This window comes from Camarhynchus parvulus, chromosome Z, assembly GCF_901933205.1.
Source record: "Camarhynchus parvulus chromosome Z, STF_HiC, whole genome shotgun sequence".
Classification (NCBI taxonomy): Eukaryota; Metazoa; Chordata; class Aves; order Passeriformes; family Thraupidae; genus Camarhynchus; species Camarhynchus parvulus.
This window is the reverse complement of record NC_044601.1, coordinates 14,223,075-14,247,621: the sequence shown is the minus strand read 5'-3', so window position 1 is coordinate 14,247,621 and position 24,547 is coordinate 14,223,075. Positions and strand designations below refer to the sequence as shown.

The following is a 24,547-nucleotide window of genomic DNA, read 5'->3' as shown; positions in this document are numbered from 1 at the left end:
TTGTTTTATAAGTACTTAAGATGGCGTTTTCAGGTGCTGTTTGTAGGGCTCCCTCCCCCTTCTTCCCCAGTCAGTTAAGTGCCAATCATAGACCACCATGGCAACTCCCGCCTTTTTGTTTCAGTTTTACTGTCCATCCATGTAACCCCTCCCCATTCATCTCATTATTTCAGTCTTCCCCCGCCTTGTCTCCCCGGCTACCCCCCTGTCCGTCACTCTCTGCCCACTCCCCAGTCCTAGAAGCTTCTTCCAAGGGCAGAGGGTGATTGGAGCAGGGTGGGAAGTCACTCCCATGTAATGTTATGATTTGTTCCTGTGCTATGTCTATCATTATGTTATGTATTGTCATTGGTCATGTATGATTTCTCCCTCCCCTTGGGGTTTCTATAACTGCCCCAACCGAGGGGTGGGACCTGGGCAGTTATCTGCAGTCCTCGTGCTGTCTGTACCTTCCCTGCCTCAATAAACCCACCCCTGCTGCGGATATCTGCTCGCTTCTCGTCTCCTCTGTGCTCCGCCGCCTTCTTCGCTGCTGCCGCGTGTCGAGTTTGCCTCTCTGGGTCGCCTTCCCCTGCCTTGACGCAGAGGAGGACCCAGGAAGCCGGCTGTTCGCCCTTCACGTCCCCTGCGAGGACGCAGATCGTGGTGGCCACATCAGCCGGCCCCACTAGGCTGACGGCTGCGCCTTCTCCCTGCTGTGGAGGTCGCCGGGCTCTTCAGTGCGCAACCGCACCAGGGAGCAAGGCCAGAAAATTCTGCTCTGTGGTATGAAAACCACATGCATTTTTCTTGCTGAAGAGTTAGAAGGCAAATAACTCCACAACACTTCTGCATTGTTACGTTTATTTTATTTATATTTGTATTCCATTGCTTCATCCATTATGACTGGTTTGAAAAGTAAACTTTCCTTTTCTTTTAATGACTGCAGCAGTTAATGTTGGTCTCTCTTCCCATACAGTTGAACAATTATTTAATAACAAACAACTAAAAAAGTCCAGGACAAATGTGACAGAAGTAAAAAAAAAATTAACACACCAAACAGAGCTGATGCATGGAGGAAGAAAAGGAATCAACCACTTATTTCTCAGAAAGATGCATTGCCCTAAAAAATTACCAAAATTTTAAAAAAATGTATTTCATGGGAAAGAGCAGGGAATGTACATGTGCATATGCTGATGCTTCCACATCCATATCCCCAAACACACAACAGATATGTATATATACACACACATGCACATACACAGACACACATGTATTAGACTGGAGAATCTTTTTTATCTGTGAGAAAGTTATTATAACTTTTAATTATATTAATTATATCTGTCTTTAAAACAGGAAAACTTATTAAAACCCAGAACAGAAACCGCTTTAAGAGCTCTAACATATTTAGCTAAACCTTGGAAATCACCGCCTATTTAGCATAAAACACATTAAAAAATCAACTTTGATAACTTTTTATTTAAACGTACACCATCACCAGGTTCTTAGTGCTGAATTGGCTTGCTTTGACTTTGGAATATGGCCCATAATTATTAAAAATGTCTTTTATTAAAAATTTCTTCCAATAGGTAGGAAAAATATCTGACCACTTATACTGGATGCCCCAGTGTTATCCCCTTTCCAAAGCCCATAGAGCATGCTTTACTATAGCAATCATATTTCTGTTTTACATGTAGTGACTGTTGTTTTGCTGCTCTTGCAGGAACTTCCGGCTCTCGCTTTTGTTCTTCTGAAGAAGAGATGGTAAATAGCCAGCCCTTGATGGTCTCTCTTCAGAGGACATAGGTGAGAAGTAGCCCTTCTAGAGGCACAGAAGCAGATGAGAAAGCTACTTTTTGTAACAGCAATGTCCTTGGGGAAGCAAAAGGAACACAGAAGGGCCGAAGGCTGGCTCTGAGACCTCCCATCCAGAAAATAAGAAACCTTAAGAACATGCAGAGAAGGTAAAAAGCAATAGGAAGGAGTAGCTTTTTGTGAGACATCTCCAAAATATGTAATTTATTTAACCCAAAGGCGCTTAAAGTCCTTTTAGTCTGTTAATAGAGACTTGACAAGAGTGGCTTCCCACTACAAAGAGTGTCATTCTCTGTATTCTCTCCACAGACAAGGAATTTGTGGTCACTGAGGACAATGTTCTCCCATTAAGTTTCTGCACATCTTGTGTTGTTGTCTGTAGGTCCCTGTAGAGTTGCACCTTATCTGTTTTCCTCTCTTTCCCTGCCTTGTTCTTAATGAATCCATTCATCAGGAGAGTCAACTTGCCTGATGTAAGTTTTGCTGACTTAGAGCCTGAGTTCTTGGAGAAAACTAGTAAGTTTCATAAGTCTCCAGCTTCTCTCAAATCTGATAGAAATAATCAATTTCACTGTTGTGGATTAGTAAAAAAACCCCACCCTTCAAAAGACTCTGGGACTCCATTGTTCATAAAGCCTAAGGGAGGTTATGTTCAGATTTTTTTCATATTACAGTTGTCACTAACCTATGTTAACACAAACCAGAAGTTCATTACAAAATCTCTTATTACAGAGACAATCAATGAAAGTTCTCAAGTCTTTAACAACTGAAGTAAAGTTTGGTGTCATAGGATCCTTTCACAACCTTTCATTACTTCAGAGTATTGCTGAGTTTCAATCAGTTGAAATGATTCCTCTATAAAGGCACTATGAAGTGCCTTGAAGCTTAACATAACAGCATCTTTAAAGTATCAAGGAAAAAAATATGTAAGAAAAACAAAACCTGATTGAAGAACTAGAAAAGTGATTAAAAAGCCACAACAAAACCAAAAATCCAAACAGTAACCTCTTTTTTCCCTCTCCTTCCCCCACCATTCCCAATCCCAGAACAATATGGAATGCTATCATTATTAGAAACAAATTTAATAATAAGATCAGGTAGAGAAAGCATTAACAACCAAAACATGGTTCTGTCTGTTTGTGGCCCTGAGCAAATTACTGTTGCAGCTGGAATACTTGATCAGAAGATTCAAGAGGAAGCTGCTTTTCTCTCGCTATGGGGAGGGGTAAAATGATACTTTTACGTAGTGATGCCACATTCCAGACATTTGTATTTGATTGTCAGCTACCACAGAGTGGAACAGGAGAGATGGCCTGTGGTATGTGATGGCCAGGTGGTGGCTCACTAGCTGTGCTGCAGAAGCAAGGGTACCTGTTGAGAGATACCTAGCAGAAGGCCACACCTTGTCAGGTGGAGGAAGGAAACTACATGTTCTTCCTAGCAGAATAATCAACCAAAAAAAGTATGCTTTTCCCTCCTTTGCATCTGGCTCATCTCCTGTGTAATAATGGACTTTTACCATTACAGGGATTTTGGCCAGGTCAAACACAAACCCTCTAGGGTTCAACTCTGCATTTTTCCCTCTTTTGCTTCACACAGTGTACCCTACCAGAAAATGAAACATAGGGGTTTGTGGAAAAAAAAATTAAAAAAAGGAAAACACTTCCAACTGATAGTTTTGCATTCACAAAATGTATGCATTCACGAAAAGGTTACTGAATTTTTTCTCAGGTAATTTTTTCTCAGCCTAATCTTCAGACTCAGCTGCAGTGAATAGTCTCAAAACAGCATATGGTACGTAGTGTAATAAAATGAAGACTAAATTATTCGTAGAACCCCATGTTTTTCATTTTGTGTAGTGACTTTGATCTTTATGCACTAAATTCCACACCTTTGCATCTTTATGTTAATCTTTTAAATACAGTGCTGCCCAGACTGAGAGCACCACATGGCAACTGTCCATGGTGGCAGTGAAATTCAAGTGCACTGCATCAGCCAGAGCTCCATCTCAAACAGTGCCTTAGCCCAGGCACTTCGGAGGAGTTCAAGATACCCTTTATAAGCAATTGAAGTTGTAATTCCAGGCAGTTGCCAGCTACATGAACCACCCCAAAGAAGTTATATTTTTCATCTTCTTTAAAATGAGGCAAGCTCAAGAGTAGCTGTGGCAATGAATTCCAGAAGCTAGTTATATCCTGCAGAAGTGCCAGCAGAACAGAAATCAACTGTGTGTGCATTCCAATCCCCAGAGAATTAACCTGATTGCAAAGACTGCCAAAGGAGGTAAGAACACTTAGGTCCATCCCCTTGAAAGCAAAGGATAATGCTGCTTGCGTAGTTCTAGAGATGCAGAAAAGCTCCCATCATAGGTATACCAAATATTCACAGACAAAAGCACTTTTTCCAGCAAGAATTTTACAAGCCCTGATTTAAACAAGCAGGTAAATAAATCATCATGTGCTACAACATTGAGCTAGAAAGTATTTGCTGTTATTCTTTAGTGTCTGCTACTGCTCTATTTCAAATGTTCCAATCACTGGATACTCCATGAGATTTTCTTCTGTTTCTGTCTAAGAAGATGTAAACATACCTAAACTTATTCGAGGAGAAGGCAGCAACAGGGTTCAGCACTCACTCAGGAAAAAGTAACTTTTCACAATAACACAAGTGTGCAAAATTCATTACAAGGCACAGAATCCATAGATGTGTTCCACTTGATTCCCATTTATTCAGAATTATTTCTCTTGTGATATTCTGTATCACTTTAATTTTTTAAATTTTTTTAAATTTTTTTTTTAGAAAAAAGCCTCCTCAGGGCATATTTAGCATAGAAGATCTGATTTGCTGCAATGGATCCTTCTAGACTATCCATACATGTGTTCATTTTCCAGAATTAAGTTCTGGAAAAATGTATTGTGTTAGTCCAGTGTACAAAGCAAGTCACATTACTGGGTACTGTTTAGCTGCAACAGGGACCTTCAATTAGTCCCTCCTGCTCTAACCTTTTTTACTACTCATCTTTACTGTATCTTCCTGCAAGTTACCCCAATTAAATTTATTTTTCTCTGAAAAAAAGAAATTTTAGGGTGATTGGGAAGGATCCTTTTCCTAAGGGAATAAAAGGATATGAAATTACACAACAGATTGGTGTACTTCATTGGGTACTTCAGGAAAATTACTGTAGCTGGTTTTTTTTAATATAATATAGAGATACTGAGAACATTTGCTGTCAGTCACAGCATGAATTCAAGGAAAATACCTCAGCACTGCAGAGCTGTATCTGGATCCCTGTTCACATAGTTGAAATCAGAAACCCTTCCATTGTCATTAAATTATGAGTCACAATGAAGCATAAACTGTCTGTTCAGCTGAAGGACAGGGCTGTCTTCCCAGAAACACAAGGCTTGCTAGCATTTGGGAATGGTGGCCAAGCTTTGGGTGGCCTGGAGCAGGGCAGGGGGCATTAAAGGCTAAGTCTTCTTTCATTCCAGAACCTTTAATAGTCTGTTGCAGTTAGGAAAGAAAGCACATACCAAGAAACAAAATAAAAAGAAAGCAAAATTGCAGATTTCATTTTGAAACAACTAGTCTGGAGGTCAGCCCAAGGACCTGAATTTCAGTAAAGCTTTGGCAGCAGGGGCACTGTCTGCCATTACTTATGGCTGAAGAGGTTCTTATCCCTGATAAAGGAGCTAGAACTGATATAATTCTTCTTTTTCTCAATAATCCATGTTGCTCAGATGAGATTCTTAGCAGCATATTTAGGGTTAACAACATTGACACTGGAGAGAAGCATTTGTGACAGTAACTGTGGCTCCCAACTTTCATGCTTTCAGGGATTAACGAGCAGGCTTAGTCCATGAGGGCTGTCATATTCTTGAACTCTGCAGTAAGAAGGAAATTGGACTTTGCTTTTGTTCAGTGAGTAGTTTTTAGTGACACATCCTGGTTGTCATCTCTTTCTGTAAAACAAGAAGAGGAAATAAAAAGACAAATGGCATTTCTGATAAAGTATGCACAGGCCTCTTCACTGTTAGTATTTCTGCAACTCTGCAAATTCATGTGGTTTTATATGGCGCCATGTTTCTGCCCCTTTCTGTCACTTTCAAGGACAATGAACATACTTGCATGTAAAATACAGCATTTTGTCATTTTGACAGCTTTAATAATGTAATAAATCCCTAGCCATGTCAGGTAAATGGTGCTACATCCCCCTGCCCTAAGAAATAAATCAACTGCAAATGCCAGAAACCTTTTAATTTAATGTAAGAAAAAGGATTCAAATCATTGTAATTGAACCTGCAGCCAACAGGAGTCCTAGATATACCTTCTCTGCCTAGTTATTTCTGCCTACCCACAGGCACAAAGGGAACACAGACCTTGAGGACTTGACCAGAGCTGTAGCATTCATCTCTAGGATAGGGGTTTGGACCATTCACAGACTCCGTTAGGAACTGGGGTTTGGGATCCCCATAGAATTTTATTTCATCTGATTTACAAACACTCTGATACATACTCTCTGGTAACTGGCTGCCCCATTCTATAAAACTTCATATTTGTCAGCAGATTTTCTGGAAAGGCATTATCTGACCAACAGCCATACACATACACCAGACCACGCAGCAGAGAGAGAGAGAGCTAAGAGAACTTAGCACACATGCCCCCCTCCACTTAACTCTGCAGAACAGTCCCCCTCAAACCTCACCAAAGATCTGATCCTTAGTTACTCTGCTGCTGCATAGCCTTGGGTGGAGCACTGTCTAACAAAAAGCTAACAAAAGTTTTTCTCTGTCTCCTGAGTCTCCTTGGGTTTGTGCTTCTGTGAAACATCACTGTTCATTTTAAATTGGGAAAGGTGTAGAAGTATGCTCTTGACTAACAGTTACTGATTAAAAGCACAAAAGAGTATTTCCCAAACACGGGAGATGACAAAAAGCTATCAGCTGACTCTTCTGAAAAGGCAGGAAGACTGGAAATGCACTCTGTCTTAAAGTACTGTGATACCCAGTCCCAGCTGGATCTTGAATGAAATATAAAGGCTGGACAGACAAGGGACTCAGAAAGTCAAACACAGAGACACAGATAGGCACACAGGAGCACTGAAAATATATTGAAAACTTGCAAAGTTTTTCTGTGCTTGTTAACAGAAACTCTCCATACCAGAACTTTTGATACCAGATGCACTTCCTTTTGAAAATTAATTACAAGACACTCCAGAGCATTATTCTGCATTCAGACTTGTTCCTGCTCTCAGTTCTGGATTACACAGTTAACTCAAAAAAATGAAGGCAGAAGTAGATGCTGTTTTTCAAATTCAAAATGCAAATCAGAAGTAACTGAGGGGAATTTAACATGGAACTCACTTCAAAGGAACATAAAGAGAAACATTTGCTATTCTTTATGAAGTCCTTCAAGTTAGTTACTTGCTGGAATTAATGCTAACAAGTCATTCTGTAAGCATCGGGAATCTATTTGATTTGTTTGTATTTGTGAATTCATGGAAGAACACATTCCTGAACATTTTTCAGGGAATACCAACTTGATTTCACAGATGAAGGAAAAAAATAAGTATTTATAAAGGTAATCAATATTTATATCTAAAGAACGTCTGGCTCTCTCCCTTCCATAATGCTCCAACATAAACTTCAGATACATTCAGCACATAAATCTATACCTGACTATTTCAATTTTTACTCCTCAGTTCACCTTTAAATGCAGCAGGAGAAGAATGAAAAAAAAGCAACATAACCAGAAGTAGCTGAGAAAATCTCTTTTTAATGTGACAAATTTACCTGTGCTAAGATATTGATTACATCTGAATGGATTACAAGAAGAATGAATTTCCCATAAAGAATGATGTTCTTCAAAGAAAATTATGTTTCTGTGCTTATGGAAGTATAATATATAGCTGGCAAAACACAAGGCAGAAATCCTTCAAACAAACATCACATTTGTACCTGTATATAATAGAAGCCAGAGGCCCCTCCTGTGCAAAAGCTGATGAGAAAGTAGATGAAGTGAAAAAACAGTGTAAGTAATAGTACTCTACAAAATAATAAGAGGAAAAACAGGAAAAATAATAAATGCAATAATGACCTTCACTAAAACCAGTGTTATTTTAAAGACTCAAATCCTTCTCAGTGCCTGGGTCTCACCCTCACTTCCAGTTCTCCAAATTGAAGCAAAGCATTTCTTGATATTCCCTCTCCTCAGCTCCTCCTGCTGCTACTTAGCAAGCCTAAGGATGATGTGGAAACATCTCCTTTTAACCCTTTGACAACTGTTTTAAGCATAGTGAGGTTTTTAAATGTCTATACAAGGGTATTCGCAGACAAGTGGATAGAGAGAAAGCAATACCTGCTGATGGGCAGGGATACTTTGCCTGGAGGCACCCATCAGCCTGGAAGACCTGACCAAGAGGCAAAGAGCAAGGACATGCCAGCAGTGGGCACCATGCCACATACATTTGCCAAGCTTACTGACTCCACAGGGAGCCACTCATGTCTCCAAATACTGCAACCAAAAAATCCCAACCCAAACCAAACAAAAAAACCCCCACAAACAAAAAACATTGCCCAGCATTAACCACAGTCTCACAGGTAAGGAACTTAGAATCAATTCAACCATCCTATGAGGCAGTGCTGGGCAGAAAGGCAATACACAAACAGGCCTCCCAGTTTATGGACTCATAACAGTCCAATCCAGCCTGACCTGAGGCTCTGCTGAGCAAACACAAGCATCACTGGGACACACATTTCTCCTCCCTACTCTCATGGACAGAAAAGCAAGACACAACCACAGGGAATGGTATATGCACACAGAGAGGCACTAGTGCAGCCAGTTCACAGTCTTTCTGTAGTTCATATCATAACTGTAGAATAAGATGAAAAAGAGAAAGATCTGTTCATCAAAGCACAAATGGCTATGACATCTGCTGCTTTTTATTGCTGCTTTCTTCACAAACCTCTCAATAGTTAACAAATAACTAATGTGGACAAAGTTCTTGGTGTCCTGATGACACAAGAACCTGTTTACAATGAAATAGCACTGGATCACGAGGTCTATGATCCTGGGTGCACAACTAATCTGTATTCAGATAGCTGATTGATCAGGATAGGAAGACTGACAACAGAATTGCAACAATAAATTAATCTACAAAACTTTTTTTTTTAATGGAAGTTTTAGTTTGAACCATGCCCTGAATATTAATTTAGAAATTGTTCTCCAAAGTTAGAAAAAAAGAAATTCCTCTACTTCTTCCATTACTGCTCTCTCTGTATCCTGACTGAAAAAAACCCCAACAGACTGGTAATTGCTGTCCAGTGGGTATATTGATCATTCAGTCATTTCCTTTGTTAGGTTTCACAATGTCTTCCACTTGAATAAGTCTCAATTATCATGACGCACAGCATTAAATTAATCTCTCAGACAATCTCTTTGGCTTCAGGGTAGTTATTTTGAAGCTAAGGACAGGCTGACAATCCTATTTGGTTCCTCCTGGATTTGTTTGGTATGTTTGCGGGACACAGATAATACTCCTGTCTGCAAATGTAATCCCTTATCACTGATGACAAAGGTATTTTATCAACTGACTCCAAGCAGGAACAGGATCAGGAAATTACCCTGCCAAATGCACCTAAGAGTACAGCTAGACCCAGCTAGATACAAAGTACATGCATTTGGATGACTGATTTGCTTAAAATCATCATATTCCAAGGAGATATTTTCACCTTCTGCATGTTTTTGTTTTCTGTAACAATAAAATAAAAGTTGCGTTTAGTGTACCTTACCACATTAAAAGGACTTGAAATGTGTTACTTTTTACACTGAAGTGATGCAGAGTGAATAAGGAAACACTGCACCTGTATTTAGCATAAAATTTTTGCATAACATTAATCAAGAGACATGTTAGTTCTCTACTATGAACTACAATTTTGTTGCACATAATAGGTATTTTGCATAGATCATTTTATACACTAACAGATCTGATTAAATGGGACAATAAATACCTCTTTCCTAATTTCTTTTTTCTTTTGCAGAACTTCTAAGTTCATGCGACCTGAGATTTTTTTTCCTTTGACAATTAGAAAAAGTGGACTTGTTTCTCTGTTTTCTGGTTCTTGCAGGTTTAGTGACAATATTAACAGTTCAATCCAACACCCAATAAAACTAATAAAGTCACTCAACAAGTACTGGTCAAATTAAGAAAACACCTACTTTAGTTAAGTAAAGTAGCTTTTCTGAAACTTCTTCTGTATAATGCCTTTACATTTGCCTTATGACTTGCTAGACTATTGAAGGGAGATGTTAAGTGCTAAAGACAGGAGATCATAGGCATTTTTTTAACAGTTAACCAAAATCTCACTAGGAAAGTCCCTCTGTCTTCAGTTAAGTACAAGCAAGACAGCTGATGCAATAGAAATAGTCACTGAAAATGTGCCAGAAATTATATATTCAGAAAATCCAGTGCACCTTAATGCTCTGCTTTCTTCAAGCACCAGAGTTGAGAATTCTATTTTTCAGCAATGTTAAATCCTAGAATTCTCAATTTCCTTCTAATTTCCTGCAGGACATGGAAAAGATGGTATTTACCTATAACTGGTTTCTTTAGTTAGTGATCAGATCAATTTTTTTTAGAAATTCTCACTGCCTGTACAATGTAAAGAAAATACTGTTGGATATTAACACTGTAACTAGACTGGGGCCAGGAAATACTAAGTTGTTTGGGTTTTTTGGTTGGTTGGTTGGTTGTTTTTTTTTTTTGCACTTCTGAAACAAACAAACAAAAAAAAACCAAAAAAAAACCAACCCTATTTTCTAGCTGGGACCAGTGACTAGACAAGTCTGAAGAAGACTAAAAGTTACATATTACCTGCCCAAAGCTTAAGCCATCCTGGCAGCACACACAACGCACTGGGAAGTCTGGAAGGATAAACAGCTGGAGGTATCTTTAAAACAGTGTCTTAATATTACTGTTGTCTTGCTTCTTCTAAGTACTGTAACACAAGACACCTTGAAAAGATCTGAAGGGCTGTACTTTGATGGCAATGAGCAGCAGTATGAAAGTAAAACTGGGTAGATATAATGGATAGTGACAACAAGAACACAGTAACTATAATGAGATTAGTTTTCCCATACTCTTGAGCTTAAACTGTCCTCTTCTGATTGGCAAATAATTTGTATTTCAGACTTTACTGATTTGTGGATGCATTCACTGCTTTCATAAAGATTATAAGTGGCTATACAAAGAATATGGACTGGAAAGTTTAAATTCTAATTTTCAGCATCAACATAAAAACATAGCTAAGTGGACAAAGAGATATTTTGGAAAAAAACTTCAGTGAATTAAAATAGGAATACTTTTATTTTAAAATATATGCTTGAAATTTTTGTCTGCATAAAAAGTCTTTTCTAATCATCCTGTTTCACATAGCTGTGCTTCATCTGAGCACACCTGTGTCAAAATCCCAGTATTTTGCCATGTTTTGCTAAACCTGCTACAGCTGAGTTTTCCACTGAGGGCTGAATGAAATTAGTGCCAGAAGTGTTACGTTTATAGTATTTTTACTACATTTATGGTATTTCTGGCAATGAATTGCCTGATGAGCAAGACAAAGATGCAAACTTACAGAGCTGAGGGACTGATATTTATGAGGTCTGTAACCCTAGGGAAAAAAAAAAGCACAAAAGAGAAATTCTCAAGTGTTTACCTGAACGCTGTATGACTACATTACTGTTAATGGCACATCCTGAAATAGACAGAAGACTTGGTGGAACTTGTGTGAAAACAGAAGCTTCTTGCTTTGGTGTCTTGACTTCCATGTTACAATTACTTTTAGACAGCTCCAAATACCAGATGAAAATGTTTTCAGAAACCAATCACACCACATAGCCAATGGAAGCTTTTACAGTGAGAATAATGAGTCAAGAAAATCCTAATGTCCTTGTTTATCCTGCAGAGGAAGTCCATACTCATAGAGGCAATTACCAGCTTCACCATTTTTATACACTCAGCTCCACTCATGGTCACCACTTCCAGACCCAATTCTAGCCAGTTGCTTCTGTGGCTGATAGTCTGCATCTAAATGAAACCAACATTTCAAAAGTAAGCAGAATTTTGCACATCAGCAATCTACTTCTCTACTTTTTGTCATTCAAATGTAATTATTCCTTTCTGCTCTTATGAAAAAATGTTTATAAAAATTACTTTGAGAAAAAGCTCAATGTTTTCATAGGATGTGATTTATTAAAAAAAAAACAGCTTGAGAAATATAAGTGAAGCAGATTACTATATTCTGCTATCTATTACCCCAACCTCTAAAGAAAATTTTACCACCATCAATAGTTTCCAGTTATTTAGGAATCTGCTGGGAAACGAACCGATTTGCACTGCTATCAAACTAGTAGGAGTGGGATGGACTGAGTTTCCCCTCCTACTGGCACCTTTAGTTTAAAAACCTCTTCACCAGCTTGGCAAGCCTATGGCTGAAAATGCTCTTCCCTTCCTCTGATAGATGGACCCATCAGCGCCCAGCAGGAAAAAGCTTGATCACTTCCCATTTCCACCAGTGTAACTCCTATAGAAACAGGAAAGCAAATCAGCAAACACCAAGTTAAGAAACACAGAAAGTTCTGGTCTTCCCATTTCTTTTGTATGTGACAAGGCTCCAGTTTGTTGCTGAAGGTAGGACGTAGAATTAGGAGCAAGCTCTTCTCGTGGTACAACCATTATTTTGTGGCACCAGAGTACTTTGCAAACACTGTTAAATTCAGGCTCACAAGACTTCTGTCAAATGCTAGATATTTTTATATGCCACATAAGACGACTGATGAAGAGATAGGCAAAAAATCTAAAACAAAATTGGAAACAGAAGGTAAGTCTTTAACCAAGAGATCCCCTATGACTTAGAAGAGGTTGCTTTGTACTGGGCCTTACTGGAAGGGTTTTGGTGGCAGGGGGCTAGCAGGGTGGGTTATGGTGGTAGGAGGTCGTGTACTGTCCTGTGCCACCCAGCTACTGCCATCTGCTCCTGACACCACTGCAATAAACCCACCGTGTGCCAAAGTTTCTGCTAGACCAGCACATGGTGCCTCTGCTCAGATATTTAAGAAAGCAGCAGCTGTTAAGAGGAGAATACAAATGGTGGCACTGTTGCAATGTGGTTGGAGACATATTTTTGGAAGGAAGGGCCATGTGCCAGGGCAGACACAGCCCTGAAGGGACTGTGGGTCCCAGCACAGCAGAGCAGGGACACAGTGGAGGGACTGTGTCCCACGGTAAACGCACGCTGGGATGGAGGAACACCAGTAAGAATCATGAGGTGACAGACACCTCCCCAGTCTCCTGCATTGCCCCTCACCTCCCTGAAGGGATTAGGAGTATCTGAATGTAACCTAGCAAACTCAAGGTGGCTGGAGACCTGGAAGCCGGGAGAAGTTTTATATTGAATTAGAGCCCAGGGAAGAAAGGTGTTTCTTTGCCAACTGTTTTATTTAATTCCCTTTTTTCTCCTCAGTACACAGATCAGTAATCAAAAGTTTTGTTAACTGGCAATAAATTAAATTAATTCCATGAACCAAGATTGTTTTACACATGATGTGTTTACAAAGTTATAGGGTATATTTCTGAAGTCCTACATACTGTAGAATACATTGTCAGAGAAAAGGGATCCCAGGAAAGAAGTAGAGGGGCAATACTTGCTGTAGCTGTGTTAATGTTTGAACAACAAATTTATGTGCTGAGGCAGCTGTGTACAGATTCTCACTAAAAAGTATATTTAGTTGCTGTGCTTGAATTTTAACAAGTGGTCACCTACAAAGGGTGAGGGTCTGATGGAGGTAATAGGCACCCCCATTCCTGTTGTGTTTTGGCCATTGGAATAGGCTGACAGTGGGAAATAAAGCTAGTCACACAGGAAAACAACACAAAACAAACTACACATCTTAAAGCTAAGTATGTTTTCCCATAGCCTCCCCATGGATGCACACTTTAAAGGTCTTCTGAGAGCTCTCATGGTGCTGCCTTGTCTGTCTGTTGGCTGCAAAGAAGAAATCATATGCTTTCAGACATCTTCTTTTCCCCTAAATTAACCAATTGGACATGTGTTTTTTCTTCAGGATGCCCTGTGGGTCAGTGACTATGTCAGTTTCCTCTTTTGTCCCCATATAAAATAACTCTATGAAAGACCCAAGAATCTTGCAAATTAACCTGCTGATGGGTATGGGAAAATGACATGTAGCATTTTAAACTATAACCTCTTTGACTGCAGAAAGGACGAGTTATGCAACTCCCACATGGGAGGGAGAACCCTGTTCGAATTATTTCTTCATTTGATTTTATAACTGCTTCACTGGGTTGCAAAAGTCTGATAAAATCTATTTTAAACATAGAGCATAAGTCCTGCAGACTAATATTATGATTCATCTACTGCCAACTTCCCCAATTATTCTCCCTTCTTAAAGTTATGTTGATAAATCAGTTGTCTTCCCATTTATTAAAGCATGTGGCAGTCTGTTTATTTAATCATCTCTTGGACCATTTTCTAATTAAGGGAGATAATGCAGGCTCATTTCCTGTCATGGTGAACCTGGCAGTCCACAGGTTGTCCTCAGCTACCCAAGATTATTTGTAATGCCTGATTTGTTTGGCAATTCCCTCCCTTCTCCTTGCTCAGCTGAAGAGAAAAATACAGGCATGTTTTTTTTTCCTGCACTTCCACACTGCTCACACCCACCCAAGTCAAGGACAGGAAGAGGGAAGCAGGTGAAACTTTTATTTGGGAGATGGTGAATCACAGAAAAGTTAATAATCATACAATGATTCCAAGGATAATTTTGTGAAGGGAGGAATACAAAAGGAAAGCACACACCAACTGGAGCACATTCCCATCTTGCTCTGCTGCTGGGCTTGAGTAACCTCCTGCCCTATCTGTCAACTTTGTGCAGAGGTTTTGATACCCATTAACTGCAGCATTAAACCATTTTTGTCCTCTCTGTATTCTAAAACTCTTGTAATAGACTTAAGATCACCTCTATTCCTATCTCTGAGATATTCTGATTTGTATCTTGCTTATGATTCAACTTCAGTATTTAATAGCTACAGGCTAACCTAGCATCACTACTCTGGCAGAAAAACTCTCTTTAGCACAGCTGCCTTCTACCCTTTAGGACATATTTATATAGCATATTAAATTCTCCTATGTAGAAAAAAACATAGATACATTTCAGCTTATCAATACAGGCCAAAGAAGCGTCTTGCAGGGGCCTTGCGAACTGTTGAAAACAAGATGATACATTGTGTCTTACTTCACAGACTTCTTGTCCAATCAGTTTAAGTATATACAAGAACCACACCTGCAACAGCTCCAATTCCTGCAGAAATGCAGGCAATCATCACTTTGCCACACTTTCAGAATCGTTTCATATCAACTGTGCTACACACAGCCTTGCAATGTGTTATACAAAACAAGTAAAACACGATGTGGTGCTGGGTACCCTTTCTAGGTGACACAGGGATTTGGACTACATGATATCCACAGGTGCCAGCCAATACCTCAGCTATCCTGTGATTCTGTGCAAAAAAAAACACAACCCAAAAAAACAACCCAGTGATTCCAGAACTTCCTAATAGGTTGTATGATACAGTATAGTCCAAACTCTAACCTATGGGGAAATGTCTCCCCAATCCCTTTTAAAGTTGGCTAGACACCCACAGTGAGGATTTGAACTGCTTTCTGAATTGTTCCTTACTTTTCCTTCTCTGCTTATATTTTTTTATTTGCATTTGCAAGCAACAGCAAAAACATTTCCATTTCTGGGTCCTTGCTTCTGGAAACAATGATTTTAATTTTGATCTATTTCAGTCCACAAGGAAGTGTCTAGTTTTGTTACACAGCTAATTATCTGAACATCTGTCTCACTTCATCTATCTCACTTAGATTCAGTGTGCTCTGGATCTAACACAATACCTTCACAAACACCTACTTAAGGACTTAAAAAACCTCACAGATCACCTTTATATAGATAACTGTTCCCTTTACATGCATTTAAGTGACTGCTACGACTTACTGCCATGCTGTTACTGACCAGTGAAAACAGACAGAATAAAATTATATACTAAGTATATAGTACAGGAGGAAGCAAAAGACAAATGAACTTCTATTTTCAAATGCCAGGATTTTCCACCTTATGTTTTTCCATACAACATACACTACATTTTTTTATTTCTACAGAGCCTACTGAGGATTTCACAAATGCTACAGCAGAAGGAATGGGTCTATGCAGGGAGGCAGAGTTAATCCCTTTAAATTGTCTGTGTTGGATGAAAAACCTTGTTCCTAAAGGAAACTCACTGCAACAAGGACAAGAAAGTCTTGGTGAAGGGAGAAGGAAAATTTCCTAGAGCTTTTGCCCAAACCCCACACTTACCAAAGGCTCTAGTTCTTTGCGGTCTATGAGGTTGAGCTCTGTCACAAAATAATAAAAATGCTTGTAACAGGTGTTGACGTGGGCCTCAGCCCCCATAAGGATGATACGGTCAAAGTGATGGATGTAGACATGAACAAACACCCGAAAAAGCCGACAGAGTATCTTCTTGCAGATCTGGAGAAAGTTCTTTGGAAAGGGAACACCTGTGAATAGAGAAGGCAAGGTTGTCATAGCCATCTTGTCAATCTCTCAAGACAAAAACTTTACAGCCAAGTGTGAGATTGTAACTGCAAACTAGGTTATGACTTCCTAGGCCTCCCTTCCAATCCAGAATATCATTTTATGCACGCATTTATTTGACAGCTAGCACCAAAGATAGCCAAATATATAAACAACTTTAATGGATCGAGACTGACAGGAACAAGTTATTTTTTTACTATATATAATTTGGTGAATCTATCCAGTATTGTAACATAGGTGATTTTCACTGCAGTGCACACCTAACGATTAACATCAATGGATTTACATCATGCAGTAACTGTTCCCCAAAGTGATACATACAGAGCACTTAGAAGTAACAGACTTCCTCCTCATGTTTCTCAACAGTGGCATTTCACAGCATCAAATTTAATACCAAATTTGAAATAACTGACAGAAGGACCTTTTTGCTTTCAACTTCCTCACAGTTACATGTACCAATCTGATTGCTCCTTTAATAGAAAATCTCTTGACGAGATACAGGAATGGCTCTTTCAAAACTCTTTTAAAGTTACACTACTTTGTACCTGAAGATTCCAAAGCAGCTGCAAAAGCACCATTTGCTAATAAACTGTCAGGCATCAATAATGAGGCATAAACAATTTCTTCAGAACTGCTCTCCATTAAAGACTGATCTTGCATGGAGTTATGTGCTGCTAAGCTATCCCCAAAATCCTAAAGTTTTATCTCCTTTTATGATTGTCTCTCAGGCATAATGACTTTAGTGCCATGCTTGGAACTTTACTGCTACTCTGCTTTGTTGCACAGTTTCCTGATTTTTTGGTTATCTAATTCATGCTTTAGTTGGATTTGAACCACATAAATGCAGCTATTGCTTCTTAAAAAATTAGAAAAACCCTCACAGTCAAGCATTTCCATAGTGCCTAAAAGCCCAGTTCATGCTCTGAACAAGAAAAATGTTTATTATTGGCAGAAAGAAGATGGAGGTACAAAACTAACACTTTTGCAACCTTTCTAGTTTTCAAATTTTAGTCTCCTGTTAAATGTTGCTCAGGACTCATAAAAGTGGTGAATTGACAGACAAATTGCCCAGTTTCACTGAGGGTGATGTTGAGGACATACAGAGAGAATTTCCATACCAAAATTTTTGATTACAGATGACATAAATTATCAACTGTGCTGTAACAAGTCTGCATCTGATCGACATAAACATGCATCTTATTTTGGAATCCCTGGCCAAGAAGGTACCAGGATATACCCACTGTGGATATTAACATTGGTATATCCATCAGCATGTGAGTAGGGAAACACATCAGCCTGCAGAAGTATCCCTGAACTGCTTCTATATTTGCCATTACTGAGGTGCAGATAATGTTGGGAAATGTCTTGGGTTTTTTTGGCCTGTACGGGGTTCACGAGATATTTCAAAATCCTTTTGAAATAATTTTAAGTAGCTTGTAGACACACAGTGCTGCCGTTCTTATTCCTGATGTACAAACCAAGGATCAGAAAAATAGCTGCATCTATCAAAGCACAGCTGCTTTATCTTCTTAAGAAATGTTTGCTTTTTGTTGTCAAATCCATTCATTTAAATGCTAAAGCTACTATGGAAGGTTACAGAGGAGAAGGCTTGAATGCTCAAGACATGAACTGAGACATGGTTAAATTACAGAAATGACAGTATGTACAGATGTCTCGGCAATGTTTAAATCACAACTCCACACAATTACCCAAGCACCTGGATAATAACAATTGTTGTTATTTCCAAGGGCAAAATAAACATAATCTATCAAAAACATAATAGAAACTCCAAGTAGTTGCTCATTAACAAGGGGGATCACATTCACATTCCAGCCATCAGAGCATGGCTAAATTCAGGAATTACTATAGCATCAACCTGCTTTACATTTCTGTAAAATATACCCATACCAGAAATTAAAAAATATACCCAAGAAAATATCCAGTCTTTAAAAAGGGGGAAGGGCAATAACTGACACTTTTCACTGCAAGTTGGCTTGCTGAACTGAGTGATGAATTCTTGAAAGCACTGTATTTTGTAATCCAGAACAAATATGTTCCAAAATGGAGAACAATTAGTTTCATCTAGCAAGGGCTGACACGTAATTGTTACTGAAGAATGTTGCTGTAACGAAGACATTCGTACTTCTGTATTAACTGACTAAAACAATCTGAATAAACCAAGCTGATAAATCCTTTAATTTCTCTTCAGGCCATGTTCCTTCACAGTTACAGGCAGTAACCACAAAAGCCACAGAGCACTGTTTCTGCTGCAAGAGAGGATGTTCACCCAACAGTTTTTTAGATGCATTACACAGTCAATCTGAGAACATGTAAACAACACATTTTTTAAAATAGCTGGTATAGAACAGCCTAGGATTAATAATAAACTTGCAGTGTTTCCTCTTGCTCCTCACATGAATCAAGGTTTCAGACCAGTTGCATAGTTTCACTTGCTGTTGCAGAATCTCTCCTATTTTATGGAGTTGTATCTGATTCATTTACTCTTAAATAAACAGTGAAACATTGCTGCTGTCACAAATATATCATTTGGGCACAGGAGAATTGGTAGCGGCTCTCTGATTTCTTTCACATTCCAGCAAAACTGATTTACAAACTGACACAGTGTCCTAAAGAGTTAAAAAGCATCTCCTAGTATCACTGAAATCAACTGATAACTTTTTGGTGAGCTACCTACACTCCTCAATCTTGGAGAGCCTGTCAGTCTGTCTATCTGTCCCTGGCACGAAGAAGAGGCTCAAAATCTGGTCAGCCTCAAGGTACAAATGTGCATATCAAGGTGCCAGCAGCCCTATTTTGAACATACACCCTGCTGCTCTTTGTGCTCAAAATTAGATAAAAGAGAACAGATTCTGACCTCAATTACAATAGAACGAACTCGAAGTAATGTCATCAAAATTGAAAAAAAATCGGAGCAAAACTATTCTAGATTTATATTCTGAGGTCAGAATTTGGCCTCATGTTTTGTTCCCATTGCAACTCTACAGTTATAAATAAATCAGGCACAGAACAGAGTAATTACAAGTGTCTCTTGGGACTGGACTAACTTATATTTAGATTAATTTGATTTGTTAAGAAGCTTGTTCTCTGTCCTTCATCTCAGCCACAGCAGTCTTTGCCTTAGAATCATCAAAGTTGGAAGAGACCTACAAGATCATCCAGTCCAACTGTCCACGCAGAACTATGATTGTAGTCCCTAAACACTAAACCACATCACCAGCACCAGACCCAGGTGCTTCTTGAACACTTCCAGGGATGGCAACTCCACCACCTACCCCAGACAATGTATTCCAGTGCCTGACCACCTGGCAGAGAAAATATTTTTTCCAGTTACTGATCTGAATTCTCTTGTCTCAGCTTAAGGCAATTTCCTTTGTCTGCTCACTGCAGGCACATCAGGAGTGACCAATCCCTACCTCCAGTCAGCTGGAACTTCTTCAGTTAACCAGGACTGCTGGTAGATGATTGAGAGGGGTTTGGCAAGTTCTTCCATCATTACTATGGGGTGGATCCCATCAGGTGCCATAGACTTATGTCTAACTGGCATAGCAGGTCACCAACCACTTCCTCCTGGATTATTTCGGCTTCACTCAGCTCCCTGTCCCTAACTTCCAGCTCTGGGGGCTGCATATCCTGAGGACACCTGATCTTGATATTAAAGACTGAGACAAAAGAAAGACATTAAGTACATCAGCCTTTTCCTCATCCTTTGTCACTACACTACCCTCTGTAATCAACAAGTGATGGAGACTGTCCTTGGCCCTCCTTTTGCTGCCAATGTGTTTATAGAAAGTTTATTCATTGTCCTTAAGACCAAATCAAGCTCTAGCTGAGCTAGAACTTGGCCCTTCTAATCTTCTCTGTCCATGGCCTTACTGCATCCTGATAGTCCTGTGAAGTTACCTCGTCCTCCTTCCAGAGACAATAGATTTCTTTTTTTTCCCTAAGTTCCAGCCAAAGTTCTCTGTTTAACCAGGTCAGTTTTATTCCTGACACTACATGTGGGGACAGCCTGCTTCTGAATATTTAACAATTTCTTTCTAAAACACATCCATCCTTCCTGGACTCCTTTGCTCCTCAGGGCTGAGTCCCAATAGACTCTTGTCAAACAATCTCCTAGACATGCCAAAGTCTGCCTGCTGGAAGACCAAGGTGAAAGTTCTGCTGGTGCTCCTCCTTACTTCACCCAGTATTGAAAACTAGCATTTCATGGTTACTATGCCCAAGATAGCCACTGACCACCACATCACCCACCAGTCATTCTCTGTTCACAGTCAATCAGTCCAGCAAAGCACCTCCTCTAGTAGGCTCATTTACCAGTTGTGTAAGAAAGATGTCTTCCACACACTTCAGAAACCTTCTAGACTGCTTTCTCTCTGTTGTCTTGTATTTCCACCAGACACTTGGCAAGTTGAAGTTGCCCACAAGTACTAGGTCTGGAGACTGTGAGACTTCTGCCAGTGCTTGCAGAATACCTCATCAGCCTGTTCATCCTGGTTGGGTGGTTTAACAGATTCCCACCACCCACCCTGCTGATCTTTGCCCTGATCTTCACCCATAGGCACTCAACCATGTCATCTTCATCATCATCACTTTCAATATAATCAAAACACTCTTTAAGGTACAGTGCTACCCCAACCCCTTTGCTGCTTTGCCCATCTCCCTTCTGAAGAGTTTATACACATCTATTGCAGCACTCCAGCCATGGTAGTCATTCCACCAAGTTTCCATGATGGCAAACACATCATAGCTTTTCTACTGCACAATGGTTTCCAGCTTCTCCTACTTGTTATCCTCGTGCATTGGTATAGGTGCACTTCAGCTGGGCTGTCCATTGCACCAACTCTGGTATGTCACCCTCAGGCTCATCTCTACAGAGCCTGGCCTTATCCCCTTCCCCTTCTAACCCAGTTAAAAGACTGACAGTATTGCTACCAGCAATGTGACGCTGTAAAGAGACAGAATGTAAACCTACCAAACCAGACTGCTCAGTTATGGTTATAAAAAGACAAACAAAGACGTTACTGAAATTTTTGAGCTAGCTGATTCTTTCTGCAAGAAGTATTTCTAAATGAATGAAATGGCAGCCTTGATTCATATGTAGGATGAGCCCCAGTGCTGCCATAACGGAAGAAAGTAACAGAAGGATCATTTTGGTTAAGTTGGTGTTTGAAAGTCTAGAGTTCCCAAATATGTTCCAAGAATGTGCAAGCAGCTTTTAAATGTTTCAGTCACACAGCAGAAGTTCCTTTAGCTCAGAATTACATATGTAATTGGGAAATAATACAGTGGGGCTTAGATAGGCATGGTAACAAGCATTGTGAATATGACTGTTCCTGTACCTCTCAGGAGTGTGGGCTGTACATGCCATTTTTGTACCAAGGGATGATATACTCCTGCAGACAAGCTGCACCCAAATGCTCTTGTGAGAGATCACAGAATTGTTAGGGTTGGCTGCCCCCAGCCTTTATATTTTCAACTGGTACCTCCTTGTTTGTTCATACAAGGTCCAGCAACACACCCTTCCTTGCTGGTTCCTCCACCACTTGCATCAAAGAACTTCCTGGACTGTATGTGCTGGGCTGTGTAGCCTCTCCAGCAAATACCAGGGTGGCTGAAGTCCCCCAGGAGAACCAGAGCCTGTGCCTCAACTTCCTCCTCCTGACCACATAGCCTACAGTGAACACCCACAAGAGTGCCACCCAAATTGTGCCTGTCCCTCAATTCTTACCCATAAATTCTCAGCTGAGTAAAGCTTGATACATTCCAGTTACTCTCTCACATAAAGAGCAATTCTACCACCTCACCTCTCTGACCCGTCCTTACTAAAAGGCAGATTCCCATCATACCTATCCATGGCAATATTCCAGTCATGTGTGCAATCTCACCATGTCTCAGCAACTGCAATGAGATCATGGCACTGCGTACACATATATTTCCAGTTCTTATTTATTTTCCATGCTGCATCCATTTGTATGCAGGCATGAATCTATATCTATATCTATCTATCTATATCTATATCTATCTTATATACATAAATAATAGGATCAAGAAGCCACGTTGCCCAGGAGGGGTGTAAGAGGATTCACCGTAGCCGTAAGCACCTATGATGTGTTTTGTGTTTTGATCCTCAACTCCAGGGGCAGCCAAGGCACATCTGACTCTGCAATGGTTGCTATGACCTGCTTCCCAGGAGGAAGCAATGGCACAATTGTTGCACATTTGCACCCTGCCTCCCAAGTCCTTCAGTTTAAAGCCCATCTCACCAGACTGGCCAGCCTCCTGCCAATGATTCTCTTGCCCATTTTAGCCAGGGGGATCCCCTTCCCCCCTAACAAGCTAAAAATCATAAAAACACAACCCACTGTTACAGAAGCCAAAACCTTCTCGATGCTTTTGGCCACAAACCCAGACATTGATTTGCACAATGTGTCTCCCTCTGGCTGTCCTGATTTCCCTAACAGGGAGGACAGATGAGATGACTTGGGCACGGGGATGACTTGTGATATTTTCCACCTGCCTTGCCAGGGCTTTATAGTCTTCCTTGATCCCACCTATTTTTTGGCTCGTGGCATCATTTGTACCCACATGAAAAAGTGATGGGGGTAGTGGTGTATGACAGGTCAGAGTACCCTCTTGGCAACACCATGGAACCCAGCTCCTGGAGGGCAGGATGCCCCTTGTGACTGTCTATTAGGCTGGCAAATGGACAACTCAGTGCTCCTTAACAGAGTCACCCACTACAATTCTGTTTCTTTTTACAGGTAAGTGCTGCTGGTGAGGCTCTCCTTGTTGGCCTTGTTCATGGATATATAAAGCCTTTGAAGCAGCATATCTGCTTGTGGACCACAGCAGCATAGTAGAACAACCACACTGTTTCCCTGGCATGCCAGTCTCCCCATACTCCTTTGATCTTTTTGCTTCTGTTGACTTGCTGGAAAGGCTACTTCTCACATAAAGCAGGGCTCTCTAAAACTCACAAAACTCAACTGGCCCAATATATTCCTGAAGGTTTTAAGAAAGACTTAAGGTTTTTCTTAAGTCTTCAGAAAATAGAGGGGTTTTCCTTTTCTTTTTGAAATCAGCCATATACCCATGGATCTCCATGGCTATCAACTTCATTTGTTACATTTTCTTAATTTGCTGTCAGGTGATCTGCTCCTGTGCTGGAATGAGGATCCTGATCTCATCTACCCATCATCAAGCAGATTTACAGCACTGTGCTACAAAAACGAATCATGACATTGATCTTCTGCCTCATTTCTTTGCATATTCCACCTCCATAACTGCAGAGAGTGTAATGGCCCTCCTCTAATGACTCACTCTCCAAAGGCACAATTACAACTTCTTCTCAAAAAGCTGGTCACAATCACAATGGAAATATATGCTGAGCATCTTGCACAGTGATTACCAGTAAGGTAATGGTTTGCTGGTTTAAAACATGGATGTTTTAACGTCATGATGAAGGCCCTAATTTAAATCCTGCTGATAAAAAAACTGTTTTTTGCATGATGGGGAAAAAAAAAAGAGATGGATTAAGAAAGAGAGATTAAAAGTTAAAGAAATTATCTTAGGTGGGAATAAAAGATGGCAACTAAACATCTGAAATGAATGCCACAGGCAGAAGGCTTATCTCATTTGACATATAAATCTTGAATCTTCTTACTTCAATATGCATCACAATGTCCCTGGAGTAGGTCAATTGTACAAGTGAGAAAGGAAACAGAAGAAAAGTCATTGTACACATGGTCTTTGTTGCCTGATTTTCTCTAGGCAAGAATCAGAATGTGTAAGGTCACAGAAAGACAATGCTGAGGAGTCAGAGAGAACAACCTGGCCTTTTGTCTGCCACATTACCTGCAGTTCTCAACTGGCCCACAGTCCTCCTATCAATCAAGGAAAATGATCGCCAGTTAAACCTTGAATGATCCAGATGCATGACCAATTTTACCTCCTGTATTTGTATGGTTTGATGTCTTGCTCTACTCTAAGCAGTTGTTAAGTCCTTTGGCAATTGTGCACAGAAATTTTCATGCACATTTGAAAATCCTTTTACAGGCCCCAATTA

The 24,547-nt window shown here is 40.0% G+C and overlaps 1 protein-coding gene across 2 annotated transcripts in view; it reads right to left on the bottom strand.

The window, feature by feature from the left end:
• Positions 1-682: 682 nt before the first annotated feature.
• The window catches only part of MOB3B (MOB kinase activator 3B), an 84,517-nt gene continuing 60,652 nt past the window's right edge, over positions 683-24,547 (bottom strand). For both annotated transcript variants that reach the window (XM_030969126.1, XM_030969127.1), the window contains exons 4-5: positions 16,222-16,424; positions 683-5,756 (exon numbers count right to left, since the gene is read on the bottom strand). In XM_030969126.1, coding sequence (XP_030824986.1) covers positions 5,727-5,756; positions 16,222-16,424 — 233 coding nt within the window. In that variant the 3' untranslated portion in view covers positions 683-5,726. The remainder of the gene's footprint in view (positions 5,757-16,221; positions 16,425-24,547) is intronic.